The sequence below is a fragment of the Perna viridis genome, chromosome 5 (assembly GCF_037379345.1).
Source record: "Perna viridis isolate PV_CMFRI_1.1 ecotype Kerala chromosome 5, ASM3737934v1, whole genome shotgun sequence".
In the NCBI taxonomy this organism is placed as follows: Eukaryota; Metazoa; Mollusca; class Bivalvia; order Mytilida; family Mytilidae; genus Perna; species Perna viridis.
The window spans coordinates 26,479,488-26,503,766 of NC_142449.1; the positions used below are offsets into that span (position 1 = coordinate 26,479,488).

A 24,279-nucleotide genomic window follows, 5' to 3' on the forward strand; every position below is an offset into this window, starting at 1 on the left:
TTTATAGTTTCTGATGGTGTTATCTGACTTAACTTCAAGATTTCAATTTTTGTTTTGTTTTTTTTATTTTACAGCACATGCAATAATAATGTTCATTAGATAGAGTTGGTCTTCATTTAACTCAATGACATTTACCTAATCAACTTCCCTAGGTAATTTACTGGACAATTTAGAAAAAAAATTAAACTTTCAAGTAATATTTATTGAGTTTAAATAACCTCAATTGTCCAGTTAATTACTGAATGAAGTTTGTCAGGTGATTGCCATTTATTAAAACAAGAGTTGACCAACTCTATCTGCAGAACATCATTATATGTGCTGTAAATGAAGGAGATGGAGTAGGTATGTGCTGTTACAGGGACTACAATTGTTTCATTATTTAGATGACTAACTGAATGAGCGGTTTCTGGACATTTTGACATTCAAGTTCTAAATACTTTAAGAAAGTCCTACTTTTCTAAATATTTGTTTGTGTTATTAGCAAAAAAATGTTTAATGAATTTAAATTTAGATTATAGTGCAAACAATGTCATCAGTGATGAATTTAGTAAAGGAAGCTATTTAAGGAGGTAGACCTAGGGTAAGGGAAATAATTTTTTCAATCAGTGATATGTTTGTATCATATTCATTTTCACCAAAGACTTTCAAGCTTTCCTTTGAAACAGAATGAAATCAGTCCAAGTTACTTTGATGCTTACATAAGATTGATGTAAAGTTGTGAATACAAACGTTACAATGATTTGTAACAGTTGTGTCCCTTACTCTAGGTCTACCTCCTTAAATGTTTAATTTTTATGGTGTGTAGGTATGTAAATACTAAAATGTCACTCTTCCATTGGTTCAATCAGATGTATACATTTCTTTTAGACAACCATATTGTAGTGGTGTTGTATAAGCATGGGTCTGTCTGAAAATCAGGCATGGTGATTTATAACATATCTAGATTATCAAGGAAACTTGTCAAATACATTTGTTGGATCCTAAAAACAACTCCTCCTTCATTCAATTTCTTGGGTCTGCTATATATCAAGAACTAATATCTGCTACTATGAAAATGTTATTAAATGTGGAAAGATGATTTTCATGTATTGTTTATTGTTTGAAGTTGCAAAAGAAATTATGACTAGAACAAAGGAGCGTAGAGAATAATTGATAGCCGAAAAGGGAAACCATTTTTTCTTTCAACTAAATCATGTAAGTTTTTCAATAGCTTTGTTTTGAAAACTAAACTGTCTTTATTGAGACCAAATGAGTCATTTTATTTTTCACATGATTCATAAACTCATTAGGAATAGATGGATAACCAATATCCAAAATGTAGTCTACATTTATGTGAAACATTAATTGGTGTCAAAGTACACTGTAAAGAGGGGTTGGTAAAGCAAGGGGCCATGGGCCATTTGTCCCTTCTGTCAGGAAATGGTCCTTTCACATATAAGAAATTTATATGGTTGCCCTTTCTAAAAAAAATTCCTTCCCAACCCCTGTGTTAACTAAGATGGCAACCTTAAAAATGGCAAGGCTTTACTAAAAAAGGGCAGGGTGTCATTGAAAAAAGGCATGGGCAAGTGTAAGGGTGTTAAGAAAATGAAGGCAGGTAATATGCCCTATGTTAGGTTTCAAGCTGTGATGAGTGTTTAAATATGAATTGTAATTCTTTCATTCTCCCCAACATTTCAGTTTTTACCAGGTTGTGTTAAGTGTCATTTACAATTGCAATATACTTATTATTGATATGTACTTCTGGATATTACATCAATTACATTTTTATGCTCTGTCATTCAAAAAATTATATTTACTCAGATTTTAAGAAGCTGTCTTCTAAAAATCAGACAGGAGATGATTCATGCATGTCAAAAACTCAACGTATTCAGTTTTATTTCTTGTTCAAGAACAGTTACTGATCACATAACAAGTCTTAGTTTTTTATTTGGTTGTTGCAATTATGTAGATTGTGCATGAAATTGGTACTTTACAAGAGTTACCATTTTTGATTTGGTTTCATAAGTGGGAGATTTATGTAAGATTTTATAAAAACTACAGATCTGAATGCAGAAATGATCATTGTTAAATGAAAGTATTTGTATAGCATATCTAGACAGAAAAAGCATTGTTTGTTTGGTGGGTTTTTCTTCACAATGAATCACTCTACAACTGGCAGTGTCTGAATTTTATGTGAACCGGTACTTAAATGTACATAATTATGAAAGTTTAGCTGTGTTATTTATACTAGACTGTAGATATAGTAAAATTTGTCTGTACCAAACTCCTTTTAAACTTGAGCAGTGATTGTGATTAAAAATTTGAGAAGAAATCTGGTTAGGACAGGTCATCTGTTGATTAAGGGTTTGGATTAGATTGGTGTCATTGTGTTGATGGAAGTTATTGTTGGAATCATTTTTTTCACAGAACTTTATACACTTTAAAACGTAATCAGGATATAACCATTTATTTACGGCCATGTTTAGAAACTTTGAATGATTTGAGGTTGCCTAAGAGCAGAAAAAATTTAGATTTTGAATCTCAAACAAATGGTATTTTATGAAGTTGTCAAGTCATCTGAATAGACCTAAGTCTGTTATTGAAGACAAGACTATCTCAGATTTTGTATCAATGTGTTAAGATTTTTACCCATGCATGTTAATTCATTTAATGTTTAATTACATGAATGAAGACAAAGTTTTGTGTCACATTTTTTCTTGCTATGATGCCATTTGCTTTTATTCGTAGTTAAAATTTACCATCTAATTCTTGGGTTTTTGAAAGAAATAAAACTTCTGCTGCTTTTTTTTTTAATATTACCGTTTACACAAAAATTACAAGTAATAAATTTATGTGTGCAACCAATTATTTAAAGAATTTTTGAACCTCTGTTAACTAGACACTTTTTTAAACTGTACACAATTTTTCTTTTCAAAAGCAGTTTGGTTTTTACAGCTTTCACAGTAAATAAATTATGTTAAAAACATTTTGCATGGTGAATTTTAACTGAGACTATTAAGCATAAGTTTTTATTACAAGTAATGTAAGTGCTTGATGGCTGATATTTTTGATCTGTGATGTGCTTTAGTACTATTAGAGGATATGTATATAATATACATTGTTATTTATAATTCATTAATTTTACAGTTTGCAAATAAATTGTAACATTATGCAATGAGAAATACGTCTTGATTGTAAATTGGCCTCAATTAAGATTTTAAACTGCACCTTCAAGATTTTATTCTGAAAAAAAAATGTGATGCACTTGAACAGGGGGGCTTTATCAGCTTTTTAATGTATCACAAATCTTATACTTTCAAATCTTGAAGTTACTTTGAAAGTATTTATATTTGTTGCCAGTTGGGTATCAATTTTTTTTAAAATTCCAGACAAAATACATTTCCCCACTTATTTGTACTGTGGAAAATGTAAAACCACAAATTTAAAAATCCACAAACCAACAATTTATCTATAATCCACAAAAAAAACTGATATCCACAAATAAAAGTACTTTCACAGTATGTAATAAGAAAGTTGGGTTTTCTTTGGTAGACATTAGAAATTAGATGATCATTTAAAAAAATAAATCCATTAAAATGAAGAAATGTTCACCAAAACAAAAGTAGATATATGTACCTATGAAGATAAAACATCAATTTAAGGACTAGGTGTTAAAGATTCATACAACAAAGAAATGTTCATTGCTCAATATTTTGATATTGATAGCCTGTAACCACTGCAAAAAAAACTATATTGACTTCTATTCTAGCTACATGTACACGTAGTTAGACTGGCTGATAATTCCCACATTTCCTACTAAATGAAAGTGATTTGTCTAGTCTTTATACAATTGCAAAGAGTGCTGAAATTCCAAGAACTTCAACTTCGGCCTTGTTCAAACATATATATAATGTACATACAATAACAATTACATGTGAGTACAAATAAACAAACACATTTGTACCTAATGGACATTTTGAAGTGAACTTATAGGCATTATCAAAATGGCAGAATAATACACTTTCTACAGTCTTCTGAATACAACTTAGTCAAATCAATATACTGAATTGTGCACATAATTTCTTGTGAGTGAGAATAGTATTTCTCATTTGAATGCCCATTTTCTACACATTGTATACACCTGTGGTGTGAAAACATTGCCATTGGTGAATGAGGCACATGTTTCCAAAGTCCTCCATTCTTTGGTGCTTTGAAATCTCTTCATTATTATTAATGTCATCAACTATTATGTATTCAAAGGTAGTCTTCTTGTGGTCTTGATATGTAGTAGGAAAATTAAAGCCTTTCTACTTGTCCACCCAAATCATTAGTAGAGTAGATCCTAAGCTTGGTTTTATTTTGAACCATATTAATCCTGAATGATATTTGATATCAGTATCAAGAAATGGATGACACACAGTTTCAGCGATGAGTATTTTTTAAATGGAATTCTTTCAGATAGATGAAAAATAACAGCATGTTAGTCAAATCTTCATGATTCCCAGTCAAGTGTGAGTAAAACAAGTACACATCAGAGCTCTTCATCCTACTTGATCCTAATGTTTTGTAAATATTGCCTGATACCCTTAAAAACTTGATTCTTATTCCAGAAACATATAAATTTTCTTGAACTGCTTCTTTACTTAGTTCACCTATAGTGTTGACATCCCCATATTCTACATTGGACTTTGTCTTAATAATTTCTTCTACACTTTTTGATACACATTTTCCTTTAGAAACATCACATTTGATATATTTTGAAACACATCCATTGAATGTTTCATTACAAAAAGACCTTTTGGAATATTTCACTTTTTCATTCCATATATCACTAATTCCATCAAGAACCATAACTTTACCTAGCGACATTGGCGCGAAGGGTGAATGGGTAGGTAATCCATACAACTCTGGATAATCCGTCGTGGGATCTATCCCAGCAGCTGATTGCCTTTCTCTAAACTCAGTCCAAATGTTATCCACGAAGGTGTGGAATAGGTAGAAAATTGGATCAAAAGCTGCAATTTCTATTGTTAACATTTGTCCACCTATCCACACATGAACATCATTGTGAATTTGCTCTACGTTAAAACCTGTCTCCGCCCCAGGACTGGTAATGTCACTTAATCTTCGCTTTGACAGAATCCTGTCCACATCTTCTGATGACATCAGTTTGCCTTGACCGGCCAGAAGACGTCGGAGATGCCCATACCCAAAATGTGTTTCCCAGTATTTGAATGCCCCTTGTCTTATTGGCCCATCACCGCTTCCCATAAAGTCATCTGTCCAGATTACACAGTTATACGGTTTATCCATGGCCTCATCTAAAGTAACATCCCAATAAGGCAGTGTTACAGTTGATATCTTCTGTCTTAATGCATTCTCCATCCTAAAATGAAAACATTGTATATATGTACCAAGTACCTAAAAATATGTTTGCTTCGTTTTCATTTTTTTTCTCTCATCATTTTCTCAAATAAATAGACATAAGAAAGAATCTATTTTACAGAAGGTGTTAAAAACAGGTCCTCGATCCAGTCATGGTACCAAAGTTTTCTATTTTAGTGCGGGAATATTTTAGCCTTGGTGCGGGTCCAGAGTCCGTAAATACAGGTGGTTTACAAATTATTATTAGATATTTTTGTCAAAAAATAAAACATTGTTTCAGTAACTGTGTGCGTCTGAGACCCATCTTACTCCTACAATGTAATCGGTTGGAATTCCGTTTCTCCGTACCCCGGCAGAAAATAACTTGCCAGAACAACTTATGCTGGAGTACGGTCTATCTATGAGCATTTTTAACTACATTAAGTACGGACTTCTGTGTAATTGGCTTTCCCGTCATTTTGGTCAATAAAATAGCCCTGTTCAATTTTTGTTTAGTATTCGTCGATAGTCGTAAATACTAATACTCTTTTTTCAGTTCGACGTGTTACCTTTTATAATTCACACTATTTTTACAAGTCAAATATGTTGTATTACAACCATGTTATGTAATGATCTCATACCCCTGGCTATTCTTGTTTTTAAAGTTGTTAAATCAAAGTTGGGAACAGAGAAGCCAGTAACTCTGCTTAAAGAGGGTATTTTCAAGAAAGTAAACAAAAATTAAAAATGTTACACTTAACACTGAGCACGTGTTATAAAATACAAAAATTCCAATCATATAACATATTCAAATTGAAATTTTTAGGATGAAAAGTGTTGATCGTTATCCAGTAATCACAGGTTAAACAACAGAAGAAAACAATAATAAAAAGACATCCTAAGATACAAATCTCTTGAGAAAAAATATAAGGGTCCGGGTTAGACCCCCCCCCCCCTTGAATCTCTGAATATACCACTTGATACTTACATGAGAATAAACACCCTGTGCCAGCCCAGGAAGTTGGGTCCAATATGGGCGTTTTTGTTGGCTGATGATCGCGCATGTATATTCGCCAGGAGGTCATATTTGTTCAGACTTACAGACTGCAAGTAAAAAAATCATACACGAATTGACATAAATCAGGCACCAGAAAAAATATGTCAGGGCGGTCACAACACAGTCCTCGTTGTTCAGTTTTATTGTTTACACATTGAATCGACTGTCACTCAGCATATATATGAAATACACGTTTTCCGCTGACATGATAATGCTATTCATAAAATAATTTCAAAAGCTTCCAGCCTCTACATTCCAAGTGTTACATCTCAATATATATTATATACACAAGTTACATCTAGCTCACGTAACATACATTACTCGTTTCCTTCTCATGCTCACTATGACAATACTAACCAGAATATTATTAGAATTAATGCACGAACGTACAAAAACATCACTTGAATTTTATTTGCTAGTAATATGTACTAATGAAAATTGTATACCGTATCGTTTTTCAGCAGATTGAAGGCTAAATGTAAGTCCTCCCTCTCGCGGTGTGAGAGTTCTCTGTATTCTTTTCTTATACGTTCTTTCTTTGGTGTATAAAGTAGAGTTCCTAACCATTCTTGGTCAGAAGGAGTTATGGGTATTTCAAATTTGGCTGATTTTGATTCCCCGCTTGGCTTTCTTGGAGGCACTGGAGGTGCTGTATTGTTGACAACGGTCCCAACAACCTTAGCTTTGCCATTGACGATCGCCGAGTGGAAAAATATTCCCTGGGAGTCTGTTTTCTTTGCAAAGATGCTGATGGTCAAACTTACTAAGATCCGTATCGTCAGTTTCTACATGGAAAGAGTGAGGACGCACGTGAGCATTAGTTTTAGTGTTGTCAAAGCTTGAAATTAAGAATCAGAAAGAAAAAAAGCATTTTTGAGTATTTTTTAGAAAGTGGACAAATATCTTCACGAAAAGCAATACCAGACGTGAATTAGCAACGATGGTGAAATTATTCTAACAAATAAAAACTTTCAACTTTTAAACTAACTTCTCAATGAGGTTTCGATAATTTCAATATTTCAATCGAAATAATTTGTGAAAAATATCGAATAAAAATATACTTCGGTAAGGTACAAGAAACAAAATTAACATTCAATTTCATAATACATGTAAAGTAGTACCATGTTAAATTCGATTCGAGATGCAATGGAGGGAAAACAATAATTTCACACTTAAAAGTTAATGTTTCTGGTTAAGAGTATTTCTAACTTTTTTTTTTTTTTTTTTGGAGTAAGGGTATTGTTTCCATTTTCCGGATTATAGGCATTTCTTTTCTCATTTATTGGAGCAAGAGTATTTCTGGTTTGAACGTGAGATGAGCATAAATAGACTGAGGAACACAGTCTAGTCAAGCTTCAACCGGCGCTGACAGAATCCATGCAACACCCGAATTCATTTAACTAACTTACCAGTTTCATTATTTGTGTTAGTTCATCTAAAATATCCAGTTAAAAAAAGTACATTGATTTTCCTTATAATCCATTCAATGTGAGTTCCCATGTTTTAATTCAATGTGGGAACCACAAGGAAGTAGCCTGAGGAATCAGTATGACATTTGTGTTGACATAGAATCTACCGATTTGGATCTTCAATACGAGTAATATAGTTATTTTTGTAGATATTTTTTTTATGTTCAAAGTAAACGGGGGGGGGGGAATCCACGTATGTTTTCCATATGCTTTGAGAACACTTGAAAACATATGTTTCTCTTTTTTTTCACTTATGAAAGTTATACTTAGATTTAGTATATATTCAGAACTTAACTTTGGATTGTTTCTCATCAGTTTTTCATATGTTAAGGACCACTATGAACAACATGAAAAACACATGTTCAGGACCAAAAAAAATAATTATAGGTCCTAAACATATGTTTCCATATGTTGCAATTTTTCATGTGTAAGTACAAGATGTCAACTAACTTTGAATAAAAAGTACTTCCGTATATTCAAAATTATTCAGAACGTTTATTTTGCAAAAGGATCAAGTAACTTTTTTTAAGGTGCAACATGTATATGTATAATGAAATGTATGTCCTTTGCTTCTTTTGAAAGGACCAACCCATCAAGACATTTTAATGACAGAAATGCAGGAGCGGATCCAGACACTTTGAAAAAGAAAAGTGGCAGTCGTCGGGGTTCCTCAGAAAAAGGAGGGTGCTAGGATATTATTTACCATTTTTTGTCAATTTAACACATGATATTGACTAATTTTTCAATAAAAAGGAAGGGTGCCCCCCCTTTTACATCTCCACCTGGATCCGCCACTGGAAAAGAGCCCACATAGATAAAGCTAGAATTCAGTGAATGTTCTCATGTTTATTTGATAAAGATATTATATTGCCCCCTTTTATGGCAAACGACCTTTGAACATTCGGAAGCTTACCAAGTTTCAATTTCTCATGCTAACTCATCAATTCGTCTCCAATTACAGACAGTATATTTTACTACATACAATATTTCATGCTCATACGACCACGTTGGTAATATTGATACTTGTAAAACTCATCAATTTAAATGATCCAAGAGGAAAAGTTCGTGTGGGTTTGGAAGAAATACCCAGAATTAGGTCGGTTTCTGTTCTGCTGACCCACTGTTAAAGTTAAGTCATTTTGACATAATTATCTTGGTTGTATATGTTTCCTACTTCTTTGGTGATTCCTGTAAGTATAGACTTATAAAATCATAGTCTTTTTTATAAAACCATTTTTATATAGGTTAAAGTCACATTTAAGGCAACCCTGGATGCTTTATATGTCACTTGCCCACTATGGAAATAGAAGTGTATGGAATATTATCTTTTTGCGTTATAGTGCACATCAACATTGGTATATTTTTTTTCCTCGTTTAGAAACACCATTTTACGAGAACTTACGTTTTTTTTTGTGTCTATGGCTATAATTCCATGGTCCTTTTTTTATTTTATTTTATGTTATTCGTCATTATTATTTTCCAGAGACAACTAAATGTTAAGTTCTAAAAATGTATTAAATGTGTATTGTGATTAAAACATGTCGTAAGCTTATAAAAATAAATATATATTCCGGGACAAAATCTTTCCCCGTGTTGTGTTAATGTTAATTTACAAAAAAAAATGCTTTTTCCCACGATTTCAAGGTTAACTTTTAATTTATCAAAATATGTTTTTTAATGACCAAAAGGACATTCACTCTGTTTAACTTCACCTTTTTGGTCACAAAAGAACACACATACAGTTTTCTGCAAAGATATACAAAAGAAGTTGTTCCCTGTAAGATTCTGGTAGACGTTAAAACCTGGTTCAACCCACCAATATGGAAAACCTACCTTTATTGACTTAGTAGTCTAATACGTCATATCAGCCTAGGCCAATATGACGAATTGGACGAATAAAAGCCTCATTGGATGGCTTAATCTGATATTGGTTTGTATTGTATAGGGTTTTTTTTTTATCATATTTAGTCTATTCTCCGAACGTTCACATTATTGCGATGTTATAAAGATCAAATAGCAATCATTGCTTATACAAGTGAGCTACTTGAACGCAAGTTGGTGGTTTTTGCTATTAACGTGCATGTTTAAGATTTTATCATCCTTGCCTGATTCTTACAAAGACTTAAAACTAATTTTACAGGCCTTAACCTTGAAGCAGATTTCCGAAAGATATTTGTTAACTGACCAGCTAAGTTGGTTAAAGAAAACAATTTATTTAAGCTTCATGTGACAATGAAAGATTTTGTGTCTATTGTCCAGTCATGTCAATTTGACAAGGCTGTCCACCCAGACAGGTTACTAAACCCTAGACTTTATGTAACATTCTACCATCTCAGCTGTTGTTAAACGTGAAAGTTATGACGAATACAATCGTATAACGGCCTCGAGCTTTAAACTGTGTTTATTGTTTATATATGTGATCTTTAGCAGATAGGGCTTTCGGTATTCGGGTGCTTCTGGTTTGTATGGGACACAACTCGATACTCGAAAGATTGTTCAAATATGTTGACAACCAATTTTCACTTATTCGTATTATCCTATACATATATTTGGCTGCTTGGCACTTTTTGGTATATATGTATGTTACAATGATGGTTGGTACATGCAGCATGGTATATTAACGTTCACGTCAAATACTCGGTCTTTATTCTGGCCTTCTAAGAAGGCATGTGAACGACGGAAATTTAAAAGCAGCACTGTCCTTTAATCAAATGAGGCAACAGCAATTCGATTTTCTGGGGGGAGGGGTGTGGGGGGGGCTGTGTTTTTTTCTGAGACAATTTTCGCCTTTTTCGAAAAACAAATTTTTTTTTCGCAACTAATCGAAAATTTTTTTTTTCAAATATATGACTAGAGCCTTAAATGCTGATAGTAATACAAGCAACTTTATTTTCACATTGCTGAAGTGGCAAATTATTAATTCGGTAACTGAATTTTAAAAATCCATAGCCACATACCCTCCCCAAAAATCAAATAGTTGCAACCTTAAAGCGGATCCAGAACTTTTAAAAAGGGGGTATATTTAGAAATTAATATGTATGGAGGCTGGATGCAACCATTTGCTCAATTTGTTAAAATTTTAAATTTAAATTTTTTTTCAACAAAAGGTGGTCCCCATCGGAACTCTATACCATTGGATCCGCCAGTGAAACGGGAGTGTACGAGCTCTGGCAGGAAATCTCAGACAAACCCTCTTCCATTGATTAAAGAGAATTCGTTAATATGGGAAGCTATCGTTGAAATACGAAAATGGAAATCTTTATTTACAGGAAAGTCATTGTCCGAGGGTCCTTCTCCTTTAAATTTCCTAAATTACTTCAAATACAGAATTGCAACTTCGATTACAGTCATCTACGAGTTGATGTGCACGTACCCTTTAGTACAAATATCTTAAGTGGTCGGTTGTCCATTAACCGTCAAGTCCACACATTTTAAGTGACCACTCAGCCTTGTAATACACATCATTCAGTAATACCAGCTGTTTAGGACCGCCTACCATTTCGTACACATGTCACTCAAACTTATGTAATACCCATCTTGTACTTAAGGTGAGAACTGACTATATTCTTTATTTCGCCGTAAAATATGTACATAACCGGTATAGAGACATCAGTTTATACGCCTCTGCTACTTGTAGCTTTCATTGTGTTGCTTGCAGTAGCCCTGTTTGGGCGAAACCGAGACAAAAAGGCATTATCGGATGCGCCTGGGCCATGGGCTTGGCCAGTTCTTGGGAATCTTCCTAGTCTTGGCAGAAAACCACACAAGTATCTTACGAGCCTTAGAGATCAATATGGTGATGTATACCAAATTATGATGGGAAGCAGGCCAACCATTGTACTGAATGGATTTTCTACAATTCGCAAAGCAGCCGTGAAACAAGCAGAGGACTTCGCTGGACGTCCAGACTTTTATTCTTTCAAGTTTCTAGCTCAAGGGAAGAGTATGGGTTTTAGTGACTATGGACCAAGGTGGAAACTTCACAGAAAAATTGCTCAGAATTGCCTCTCTTCCTTCACCAACAAGAAGAATAGTCCAATAGAACAGGCCATCATATCGGAGGCTGAACTTTTAACCAAAAACATGTTGTCATCCAACGGTAGACCGATTGATCCCCACGATGAGATTTATCTGTCAGTTGGAAACATTATTTGTGCACTTTGCTTTGGTCAGCGATACAAAAGGGATGACGAGGACTTTTTAACTCTGATCAAGTTGAACGACAAATTCATGGCCGCGATGGGCGCCGGAAATCCCGTCGATATCATGCCATGGATGCGCCACTTCACGAAACGATCATTTAACGCATTCCTTGGAATTCTTGAAACCATGGACAACTTCAGTCTTAAGAAACGAAAAGAGCACATGGATACATATGACTCTGCAAATATTCGTGATATTACAGACGCCTTGATTCGAGCCACCGAAGAAACTTCCGAGGAGGATAAACTAGAAGTCGGGCTCACTGATGAGCATATCTTACTTACTGTACAGGAGCTAATTGGTGCTGGTTTCGACACTATTGCGAGTACTTTGCAGTGGAGCGTTTTGTTCATGACGACACACCCCGAAATTCAAGAAAAAGTTCACACTGAAATAAGGAACCATGTTGGTAAGGAGCGTTATCCAGAGTTTGATGATCTAGAACGCTTGCCGTTCACCGAAGCCACTTTGATAGAAACAATGAGGCATTCCTGCATATTTCCGTTTGCATTACCTCACAGTACTACGAAAGACACGGAGGTAAATGGGTATTTTATACCAAAAGACACTTTAGTGTTTATGAACCTTTGGTCAATAAACCATGACCGGGAAACTTTCACAGACCCTGATAAATTTAGTCCGTATAGATTTCTTTCAGAAGACGGTAAATCGGTTGTCAAAATAGATACATTTTTACCATTTGGTGGCGGCAGAAGGAGGTGTCCCGGTGAACAACTTGCTAAAATGGAACTGTTCTTATTTTTTGCCACGATGATGCAGCGATGCAAATTTTCCCCAATTTCCAAGATCATGCCAGTAATTGATAGTAAATACGGACTTACGTTAAAACCGGTGGACTTCAAAGTATTTGTTCATCCAAGATAAGTAATATTGTTTTTGTAGAATACAAAATTAAATACATTGCAGTTATAGAAATCCTTATTGTTTTGTTGCTTCATATACCAATAAAGGGAAAGTGGTTTTGTCTCCTTTAAAAAACAAAACAAAAAACAAAAAAAATGTACATGTATGTCTAAGATTGTTGATGAAGTTAACTATTTAGCACACCTGAATGTCCAACCAGCTTCATAAAAAAATCTCAGTGTCTGTGGCTTGTCAGCTTAAATAAAATCATGCAAGGGAAAACATAGTTATGTACAATGGGGAAATGAAATCAATTAACAATGAATTAGCGCTCAGTCTGAATTAACCTCACCCCGGTAACATTGTCAAGCTGAAGAAAAATTAGATATCGGACCTTTAAGTGTCAGTCCCTGTAAGAATCGGGCAGTGGGTGAAGCATGGTGTAAAACCCATCATTTTGATAACTATCTGAATCAAGGAAAAAAGACAATGTTTTCCATACTATGTTTGTGCATTTAGTTATAATTTCATTGAAATGCACTGAAAATGAACATTTCAAGGGCAGATAACTCTGTCAAAAACCTCATTTTCTAACATTCTATTGAAAAAAAAATTGAGCAAAGTCAGTGATGCAGAGATCATATCATGGTCTTTTAAAATAAAAAAAAAAGTATCCTTAAGTGATATTACATCGTCAGATCGATGGGGCTTTGACATGCCTGTATCTGATTTTTTTTTCAATTTTCCCTGATTCTTACAAACACTTACACTTAAAAGTGTCAGGGCTTCATCTTGAAGGAGGATACAATAGGGGTATTTTAAATTGAAATAGTGTGGCAAAATCATCAAAACTGCAGTTCCATTTTATCAAAGAAAACTCATCGGGTGAGAACACAGAACATCTGAAGAGACAAAAACCCAAAACTATTTGAGTGAACAACCACAATATCTATAAAGAGATAGAGAGACAAGAACCCAAAACAAGACCAATTACATGTCAGGACCTGCGTCACATAATATAGAAGTTGTGTACTCAGAAATTCTAGCATGAATTGGTGAAAAAACGATTACAGCTGAAAAACGAGTATTCTGAACATTTATGCTCCTTAACTTGAAATACAAATTATGCTGAAGTAAACGTTAAAACCGGTAAGAAAATATGTCAAATATGTCACAATAAATCAGTGTTTTACCCACATTTTATACCAGAAGTAAATCTATGTTCACAGCAAAAGTTTCGAGTAAATCATACCAAGTCAGAGTACTCATATTATTGTGACTTTATTTTTTTGTGACTTTTTTCCTGTGACTTTTTTTCCGTTTACCTGAACAACAATTTGTTAATGAAAAATTAGTCATCAGTTATCGATCTAGTCCGCTTGACAGTGTGACTGAAGGGTGGGAATTGAGGGCTTGCTAAATTGTCAAATACTAGCAACGCAGTCCATAAAACAACAATCTAGAGTGTATGAAAACATTTACAATATTATGCCGATGGTTTACCTTAAGTTTATACTTTTTATGAATAGCGCCACACATTAAAAATTCAACACATCTGCTTACCATATATAACAAACAAAGTAATATCAAATGAATTTACCCTCAATTTAGGGGTACCCGTCTATTATTATGATACATCCGAACCCGTGGTTAAAAAAAGTAACGATAAGGGCAAGTTCAATTCCGATGAAGATATGATCCCGACCAAGGACCAACTGTTTTAGAATTAATTAAAGCACAATTATCGCTCCTGAATCTATGGAACGCCGTAACTGCCTTCTGTTAAAAACTTTCATTATATGATGGTACTTTGACATTATATGATGGTACTTAGACATTATACGATGGTCCTTTGACATTATATGATGGTACTTTGACATTATACGATGGTACTTTGATGTTGTATGATGGTACTTTGTCATTTTGTAAAGACAAAAGGAATCATGGGAAATTAGAAAAAAAAAAACAAAATGGAGGAATCACTCATGTTGAGTGTACTAAAGAAGGTTTATTTGAAGCATGCGTTTGTACATTTTGAAAGAGAAAAGATAACACCAGACATTGCGGGTATGCTTTCGAGACATGAATTAGAAGCTCTAGGAGTTTCAAATACAGCAGACATGATGAAGGTTCGAATTGAGTGTATTAAATATGGGACTATTAAACCACAGAAAATTCAAGGAAGTTCCGGACCTCCTAAAGTTTACATGAACAAATCTACACTTGAAAATTAACTTGATAATGGATTCTTGATCTCGGATTTTGCAAAGCACACCGAAGTTGGCGACACCTGACAAAAACAATTTAAGAGTGTTTGAGACGTGTTGTTATCACAGCATTTAAGAAACATTGTCATTCTGCTAAAACCATCAACACCACCTATTATTAGGAATCGCCAGCGTACATGCTTATGGTTAGTGTCTATATGCCACAAGTGGTTAGGCCCCATTACGTTATAAACTGGTCTGTGAAGTCATCCCGATTTCCTTGTTTGAGCTCCAGATGAATCTAAACGTTGAATAGAGTCTCTTAGACGCCATCTCTGTACTCTAATGCCTTTGGCGATTAACATATGTTTAAGCATATTTTCACCACACAGAGGAAACTCTTGAATAGTTTCTCCTAATACAACATCAAGGTCATCATCGTTAAGTTCTGAAAATGTACGCTTACTCAGATCAAACTGTGCCATTCTTCGATATATTATACGTTCAGATACAAGTAAAAGCTTTGCAAAATCCGAGATCAAAAATCCATTATCAAGTTAATTTTCAAGTGTAGAATTGTTCATGTAAACTTTAGGAGGTCCGGAACTTCCTTGAATTTTCTGTGGTTTAATAGTCCCATATTTAATACACTCAATTCGAACCTTCATCATGTCTGCTGTATTTGAAACTCTTAGAGCTTCTAATTCATGTCTCGAAATCATACCCGCAATGTTTGGTGTTATCTTTTCTCTTTCAAAATGTACAAACGCATGCTTCAAATCAACCTTGTTTAGTACACTCAACATGAGTGATTCCTCCATTTTGTTTTTTTTTCTAATTTCCCATGACTCCTTTTGTCTTTACAAAATGACAAAGTAACATCATATAATATCAAAGTACCATCGTATAATGTCAAAGTACCATTGTATAATGTTGAAATACCATCATATAATGAAAGTTTTCAACATAAGGCGGTTACGGCGTTCCATATGAATCTCTATAATCACTTTATCATGAATAACATAATTTAGGGGGCTTGGGTATTTGTATTTGCTTTGTTTTTTATCTGGAAGTTTCTGTATAAAAAAAATCACTAGGGAATGGTAAGAAGAAAAACTCTGAAACAGGACTATACCACCATGAACTTATTTTCTACCCAAATCATAGATAGTTAAAGTGTAATATATTAATACAGGGGCTTAGCGGCCTATACGCAAATACGCAGTTGCGTACTTTCGGAAAAAGTTTCAAAAATAAAAACACACCTTTTAAAGATGAAATAAAGGTTATTTATCACATATGCATACCATGAACATAGTATAGGCTCTGAAAAACTGTCTCCAAAATCGTTAAAATTCAGGAGTTCCCTCAGGGCTTTGCCTTGCCGGACTCACTGGGGGCCTTGAGCGACCCCCCCCCCCAAGACCCCACGACGTAATTTTGCGTACAACTAAAACAGGCCTAGCTACGCCCCGGAAAGATTGTGTACGCAGCTCATGGAAAATATTCTGAATAGTAGCATCCACCCATTTGAATGTAAAAACATCAATAAATGTGGATAACGCAAATGTCGTGTATATAAGGTCTAATTTTAATTTCTGAATCAAAATAATACTTTTGGGCGGTAACAAAAATCCTGATTCGCCACTAATATCATTGTCTTACTAACCCGGTCGGATATACAGTTTTATACATGTATTATAGACGAAAGACCTTCAAAGAAACGCCCACTTTTGAACGTACATGTATCAATCTGCGGGTTTGGATGTATCATGTGAAACGACGGGTACCCTAAAATCAAGATTAGTTTTATTGATATTCGTCAACATTTAGCAATTTACATCGAATTTAACGACAGTAAATGCATTAATTTTTTTTATTTGTGGCGCGCTAGTTTGCAGAAATTAAAACAAGGATAGGATTTTATATACATGTTGAAATAAACAAACGTATTTTCGCGCAAAAATATGGTATGAAAGCTATGAATGATACATCCTTTGTGTTTTGTTATGCATATAGTTCTCTACACCAGCCACACGTACAATGTTTGATTGTACAAAGTATACGAGTAAAATAATAAAATATATTGTATCCTTCGAGTTTTAAAAAAAATATGTATGTACAAAGCGGTAATACAGTGTGGTTATGTTGCTACAAGATTAAAGTCATCACAACAAAAGTTTTATGGTGGTCATTATGAATTCGTGGATTGTAACGGTGTATCCATTTGCATGTATTATTTTGGTTATTTTATGTTCTTTGTTGTGTGTGTCTGTTTTTCATGTCTGGTCTTTGCCCTGGATTACATTCTTTGAAAATGTGACTGATTTTGCAATATGGCAAAGTGATTTTTTAATATTGGAAACCATTTACTAATATTACAAAATGTGACATTTTATAATATTACTAAACCAGGAAATTGTAATATTAGAGAATAGATTTTCAAAAGGACAAAATGAATTTTTAATACTGAAAAAAAATTTTCTAATATCAAAAGAATAATTTTGTAATATTAAAAAAATAATTATTAAATATTGACTTTTGTCTACTTTGGCTTGCCATAGATTTCCGCTAGAATCTTTGTTCCCTTATTATTTCGCTCTCTTTTACGCAAATATTCTGCCAAAAAGTGCGTTGTCATAAGAAACAGGTTGTAATTTAAAAATTCCGCCCCTATAACTTTTTTTAAAGCCGGAAATTACGACATCGAAAATCGAGGTATTATTTATGTCCTTCACCCCTTACTCACAACTTAGCCATAGGTATTTCCCGTTAGAACAATCTCAAGTAAGTGAAGATTTGATTATTTAGTTCCTAATATAATACAGCCTTTTTTCTCACAAAATTATGCTCTTTTTGTGATGTTACGCATGCTTTTTGTCCCCCTCACCTGTTCTTTACCTGTATTCAGGTGTGCAATTTGAAAACAGTGTTTATTCCGCCATTTCTTCAATCAGCAATATTTTTTCCTGAAGAATTTGTCAATTATTGTGACCATACTTGTTTGTAATAGTAAAATGACATTATTTTTCATGATTAACAACTTAAAACTTGTTTAAAACGTTGTTGACTCACATTTTCACCTGATAATTGCCACTTCCGGTTTACTTCCTGGAGTAAGGTTGGTCACAAAATAAAAAAAATTGTTATGATTTTTTGATAAGTAAGCCAAATTGACTCATTCAGAATTTGAATTCTGATCACTGCTTCTCTTTCTTTAATATTTTGATGGAGAAGTTCAGAAAACTTGTTGATTCGATTCAATTCAACACTGTCTGAAATTGTTGCTACTACATACATGTACAAAGTATTTTTTCTTTGTTTATATAAAATAAACAATATTACCTTTCCCCCATTCTAGACTTTAATAAGTATAAAATATAGAATAGAATTATAATTATGTTGTATTGTATACCTGCAATAAAAGAGATTAGCACCTGTAGCTTTAATTATTCAACCAATATTGCCCCGTGCGGGTCTGGGTGTTAAAAGAATAGACCCGCAGCAGCACTAAGCTTGTTTTAAAAGGCAACTTAATGGTGCTCAGAACCCTTCTGTGATATATTCTACTGAAGTAGAAACCTGATTGGGCTCCGCCACAAGAGGTTAAATTCCCAGACCCTACCTACCTCTCCCTATTTCCAGTGACAATCAAAATTTGTTGACCCATTATCCTTTGTCCATCCCATCTTTCATCTCATCATCATCATGTCACGTTCATTTTATCATCCATTTCATGTTCCTCGTCTGGATATAGCTGAAATATTGGTGCTTGGGTGTTAAATCCCAACAATCAATCAATCAATCCAGCCAATATTAAAATCTTTTGGCATGATACAGGAATTACAGAGATCGTCTAATACTCGTATTTTGTAGTTTTGTTGTTTTGAACTGCATGATGAGGAATGATACTCCGTGGAACAAAGGCCTATTTAAGTATAAACCGTGCCCATTTTGAATTATTTAAATATCTTTGTCACCAGTTAACATAATTTTTAAACTTAACATCTCTTTATTACAAATCTCATTATCAGTAAAGTCCTGTTGCAGATCACGTAGTAAAGCAGGATTTCAATGCATTGCTTATCTCTTTAATGACAGGTTTATGGTTTTACAAATTCAATTTCAAATAAATATCAGAGGCTTAATTACAATTACATGTAGTCACAGTTCATGAAAAGTTAGGCACATTTTAAGAGTTTGTTGTGATAGTTATTGGATATTATTTGTAATGCACATCCTTAACCTTATCATGTTGGAGGATGGATTTTTATTTATAAATGTAATTATTCTTAATTTTCATCTTTAACCTTCTTATCATGTCCAACGTAGGATAGATTTTTATTTATATAAATGTAATTATTCTTAATTTTCATCTCTAACCTTCTTATCATGTCCAACGTAAGATAGATTTTTATTTATATAAATGTAATTATTCTTAATTTTCATCTCTAACCTTCTTATCATGTCCAACGTAGGATAGATTTTTATTTATATAAATGTAATTATTCTTTTAATTTTTCAGATGTATTCCTAAAATGTTAAAATATCTTTTATTATTGGCCATACTGGCAGAGACTGGATGGTCTCAGGATAGAAATACAGTTATATCAAATACTGATGGATATAAAATGGATAGAGCTCCGTAAGTTTAAATAGAAATGCAGTCTTTCTGAAGGTTTGTCAGACCGTCAGATATCACCGGTAAAAATGTGACAGGACTGCTAAAAAAATCTGGAACGCCAGACCGGAAGTCTGGAAAATTTTCGACTGAACCTTTGGAAAGACTGGAAATGTAGATTATATTCTTTATTTATCGATATTGGAATCATAAGGGACAGAACTGCTACAATTATTTTAGTGTATATTGCCAGTTTTAAGATATTAGAGTTGAACAAATGAGTTTACACACTATACTCAGCCAGTATATGCATGGATCGAAATTTACTTTCAAGAATGGAAGGCTCTGAATATTTCCAAGCTCCAAATTAATGGTGAATTTAAAAAAGCCAGAAGTCTTCAGTAAAGTGTCAATAATTAGTGTTGAGCGTCATGAATAGGGTAAATGATTTTTGAAATGTCTTAGGCCAGAAAAAAGGTGTCACAGATTTCAGACCACCATTAATTTGAACACTGGGTGTGTAGTCTAATATATATAGAAATTCTCATGTCTGTCTTTGTATCAGTATTTCCATCCCGCATTTTGTTAATTAATCTTCTCAAACTGTAATACCATGCTCTTGACCATGAAGTCTTAATTATGATATGTAAAATATATTTATATATACATGTGTATTCTCATTTTAACAATGCCTCTTTGACAAGACAACTGTGTTTGTGCATGAATCTGTAGTGTCAAAATTTGAAGACTTTCATTGTAAAAAAAAATGTTATTCATATTTCAGCACCTTTTTGGTGGTAGCTCCTAAAAGAATCAGACCAAGTATGGTCATCCAAGTGTTTGTAACTATTCTTCGACTAGAATTCCAGCAAGTGAATGTCAAAGTGTCTGTGGTTGAAGGCAAAGTCATGTACGCTGGTGCAGAGCTTATGTTTGACAGACCAGGAAGTCGTATTATGCAAATGAGGGTACGTTGTAATTATGATAAGAATCAATTGCCTATATTGCCAGCACTTTTATGTGTTTTTGCAGAAATTGTGCCAAATTTAATTATTGTACCTTGAAAATTACTTGAATTTTTATTAGAATATGATGTTGATCGGTTAGTATTTATCTTTAAATTTCTGTTTTGATTCCAATGTAGTTTTTGATTCAACACTTAAGGCTTGAGACTCATTTTGAATGTCTTCAAACATTTTGTGTTTTTATATCTGTCCCATTAAGAGCCATTGATTGGAATGATTTAGTAATCAGCTTCAGAATTACAGGGTATACTATGTGTTAAACTTTTGGCTCAATTACTTTATATTTCCTGTTTGAATTACTATAATTAGGCATTTAAATGAAAAGTATTTGTTTCTTGTAGATGCCAGCAAATGCGAGAGCTGGGAATTACATCCTGAAGGTAGAAGGGAGTGAATATGGTAGTACTAGCGGAAACATTTTTTACAATGAAACTCGTTTAGAGTTCAGTCCCAAACAAGCATCACTCTTTATTCAGCTGAGTAAACCAATCTACAGACAAATGCAAACAGGTAAGAAGAAAATAAAGGGAGACAATTACACACCTGCAATTTATTGTTTTCTACTTTTCTCCTTGGTAGAAAGAAGAATAGATATTGTGAAATGCAGCAAATACACCATCATATGACCTTTATTTAAATAGTATATAGAGAGATTGTCAAAAGCCCCAACAACAGAAGTAAATGATGAGCAGAATGATACCATAGTTTTAGGTTCAGTCAGTCTGTCTGTGCACTGATAAGTTTTCTTGAATTTTTAAGGATTTTGAAATGTTGACTTGATATTTGGTTTGTTGTCGAATCTAGATGAGTTAGTGATTGAGTTTGAATTTTGGTTTGACCAGATAATCTTTTGACAGAGTTATATCATTTTTATTTAGATCTTTGTGGTTGGTGCATTCTCTGAATCTTAATTACTTTTCCTTTGATGTTGCTGACAAACATTTATTTATGATAGAATGAGATATGGATGCTTTTCCGCCCAAAGACCACCAAATTATTTAGTTGTTTTCAGTATAAACATAAGTCTTCTGACTCCATTTCTTTGTGAACAATTTAAACAGAAAAATGTTAAGAACAGGTACCTAATCAAATATTATGTATTTTCAGTGCATTTCCGTGTTGTACCAATTTTGCCAAACTTGATGCCGAGGTATGGTAGTATGACCATTTATGTTCATGTGAGTATTACTATAAAAAACATGCAGTACATTGATTGTTTTTAATTTAATTTTTCTGAAGCCCTGCTTTTGACTGGTATGACTAAAAAATGCTTCAAGTGATTTCAATGAATTTTTTTGCACGATCCTGTTTTCCTTCATTCTCTTGCTCAATTACTTTGTTTTTGTAATTTCTTTCATTTTGGGGCTTAAACCTTATTACAGGATGGAGACTGTACAGAATTTGAATGAACAATGAGGGTATAGGCACATATAATGCACTTTAGCACATGATTTCAAGTTTGAATGTGTGATATGTAATATCTTTGAAGTCTTTGTTTACTTGAGGTATTTTTAAAAATGTAATTAATTGATTTGTTTTCTTGTAGTGTTTTTAAAAATATAATTAATTGATTTGTTATTTATAAACAAATTTATAAACAAGCTATCATTTGCCCTTGTATTCAGGATCCAACAGGATTTCCTGTCAGAAGATGGTTGGCAGTTCAGACCAATGCTGGAGGTCAGTGTCTTATAAATTAATTTTATATTGGTTTGGATGTTACTACTGAGGAAATATTATTTCACGTGATTTTCACTTGAATTTCACATGATTTTCACCTGAATTGAGCAAATAAACTTCGTGATAAATTTCACGTTAAATTCAGGTGAATCGAGTCTTCACATGAAAGTCACATGAATTGATAACACGAAAGTCGTGAAAACATGTGAAAATCACATTAATTTCACGTGAAGCTCGATTAACATGAACATCAAGTGAAAAATATTTGTCTGTGTACATACATCTGGTAACAATACATTTATTCTGTTGTTTATTTATCTTTTTTTTTTACTATCAGACAAGCTTGCAAAAATTCTATGGAACAAATCATTTATTTTAGGATTTTCATAATTTTTTTTTGTGATGGCTATAAAGATAGTTCTGTGTGACTCAACAGATCTTTTGATCATTTTTAAAATTTCAAATTAATCCTCCTTTAATAAGCATTATTTGTGTTTTTACAGGCCTTGTTAGCCAGAGTTTTGAACTGTCAGATCAACCTAACTATGGTAACTGGTCCATTGTTGTGGATGCATTTGTAAGTATAATGTACATTATTAAACTTTGAATGGATTATGTATATCGTATTCTATTAAATATAATCTATTTAATTTTTATGAGTATAAGAATGATATGTGAATGATTTAACCTGGTTTGGCCATTGCAATTCAATTTGTTTGATTTGAGTATCTCTCAGAGATATTTGAAGGCCGAATTTCATAATAAAAATCTCTAATTGAGTTCTCCCTCAAATACATCAACTAAGATTTTAAACACTCTGATTGCTTGAATTAAAAGACTTGATGAAAATGGGCTCTCATGAGTGCTGCAGTTAACAAATGAGAAGGCAAAAGAGTCAAGTGTTTTTTATGTGTTTCCAAAATTTTATTCATCTATGACTGTTGACTGTCTTGTGTAACTATAATTACAGTAAGAAAAATAGAGAAGTGAGTTTTTTCATATAACTGTTATGGTTTTCTTACAGGGTACGAGGTATACACAGCACTTCTTGGTTGAAGAATATTGTAAGTATTTTTTATTCTACAATGATATGGAACATAGTCTACAATGTAATTATGTCACTTTAGCAATATGAAAATATGATAATGTCATTTTTCCTATATAAAATTGTTGTAATATCACTTTACCAGTATAAAATTTTTATTATGTAATAATGTCATTTTTCCAATATAAAATTGTGGTAAAGTCACTTTATCAGTATAAAATTTATTATAATGTGATAATGTCATTTTTCCAATATAAAATTGTGGTAAAGTCACTTTACCAGTATAAAATTATTGCAATGTGATAATGTCATTTTTTTTCAATATAAAGATGTGGTAATGTCACTTTACAAATATAAAACATATCAAAATGTGATTTTTCCAATATAAAATTGTGGTAATGCCACTTTACCATTATAAAATGAATAATAATATTATATTTCCATTTTATCACATTAAAAAACAGTTGTTAACATGTATGTTTATATTGCTTATTGTTTAAAAAAAAATTCTTGTTCATACAGACAACAACCAGTTTCTAGAATTTTTTGAGATACTTTTAAAGGTATGATTTGGTCAAAATTCTTTTCAATCTAAATTTAACCTTTTGGTAATATCATTCATGTAGAGATATATTCACTTATTATTCTAGGGGATCCCAGGTTTGATGTCAATGTTACAGTTAAACCCTATATTATGGACAACCAGAGGGCCATTGGTGGTATAGTCAATGCCAAGTATGTATTCTTGTTTCAGGTTTTTTG

At 33.1% G+C, this 24,279-nt stretch overlaps 3 protein-coding genes and 1 pseudogene across 3 annotated transcripts in view; 2 read left to right on the plus strand and 2 right to left on the minus strand.

The window, feature by feature from the left end:
• Nucleotides 1-4,259: 4,259 nt before the first annotated feature.
• On the minus strand, nucleotides 4,260-7,821 carry LOC148616866 (putative tyrosinase-like protein tyr-3). Its single transcript, XM_088585090.1, has 4 exons — nucleotides 7,813-7,821; nucleotides 6,850-7,188; nucleotides 6,335-6,450; nucleotides 4,260-5,368 (listed from the first exon to the last, which is right to left on the minus strand). Exons 1-4 carry the CDS (start codon nucleotides 7,819-7,821, stop codon nucleotides 4,405-4,407), a joined length of 1,428 nt encoding a protein of 475 aa, XP_088441216.1. The 3' UTR covers nucleotides 4,260-4,404.
• A 3,636-nt stretch (nucleotides 7,822-11,457) lies between these two features.
• LOC148616867 (cytochrome P450 1A1-like) lies at nucleotides 11,458-12,995 on the plus strand. Its single transcript, XM_088585091.1, has one exon. The coding sequence runs from the start codon at nucleotides 11,458-11,460 to the stop codon at nucleotides 12,958-12,960; it is 1,503 nt and encodes a 500-aa protein (XP_088441217.1). The 3' UTR covers nucleotides 12,961-12,995.
• Nucleotides 12,996-15,044: 2,049 nt separating this feature from the next.
• LOC148616868 (uncharacterized) lies at nucleotides 15,045-16,026 on the minus strand (annotated as a pseudogene).
• Nucleotides 16,027-17,868: 1,842 nt separating this feature from the next.
• LOC148616869 (CD109 antigen-like) overlaps nucleotides 17,869-24,279 on the plus strand; it is a 31,159-nt gene continuing 24,748 nt past the window's right edge. The window contains exons 1-9 of the mRNA XM_088584006.1: nucleotides 17,869-17,933; nucleotides 19,672-19,791; nucleotides 20,552-20,735; nucleotides 21,134-21,302; nucleotides 21,900-21,970; nucleotides 22,418-22,472; nucleotides 22,976-23,049; nucleotides 23,497-23,536; nucleotides 24,168-24,252. Coding sequence (XP_088440132.1) covers nucleotides 19,685-19,791; nucleotides 20,552-20,735; nucleotides 21,134-21,302; nucleotides 21,900-21,970; nucleotides 22,418-22,472; nucleotides 22,976-23,049; nucleotides 23,497-23,536; nucleotides 24,168-24,252 — 785 coding nt within the window. The 5' untranslated portion in view covers nucleotides 17,869-17,933; nucleotides 19,672-19,684. The remainder of the gene's footprint in view (nucleotides 17,934-19,671; nucleotides 19,792-20,551; nucleotides 20,736-21,133; nucleotides 21,303-21,899; nucleotides 21,971-22,417; nucleotides 22,473-22,975; nucleotides 23,050-23,496; nucleotides 23,537-24,167; nucleotides 24,253-24,279) is intronic.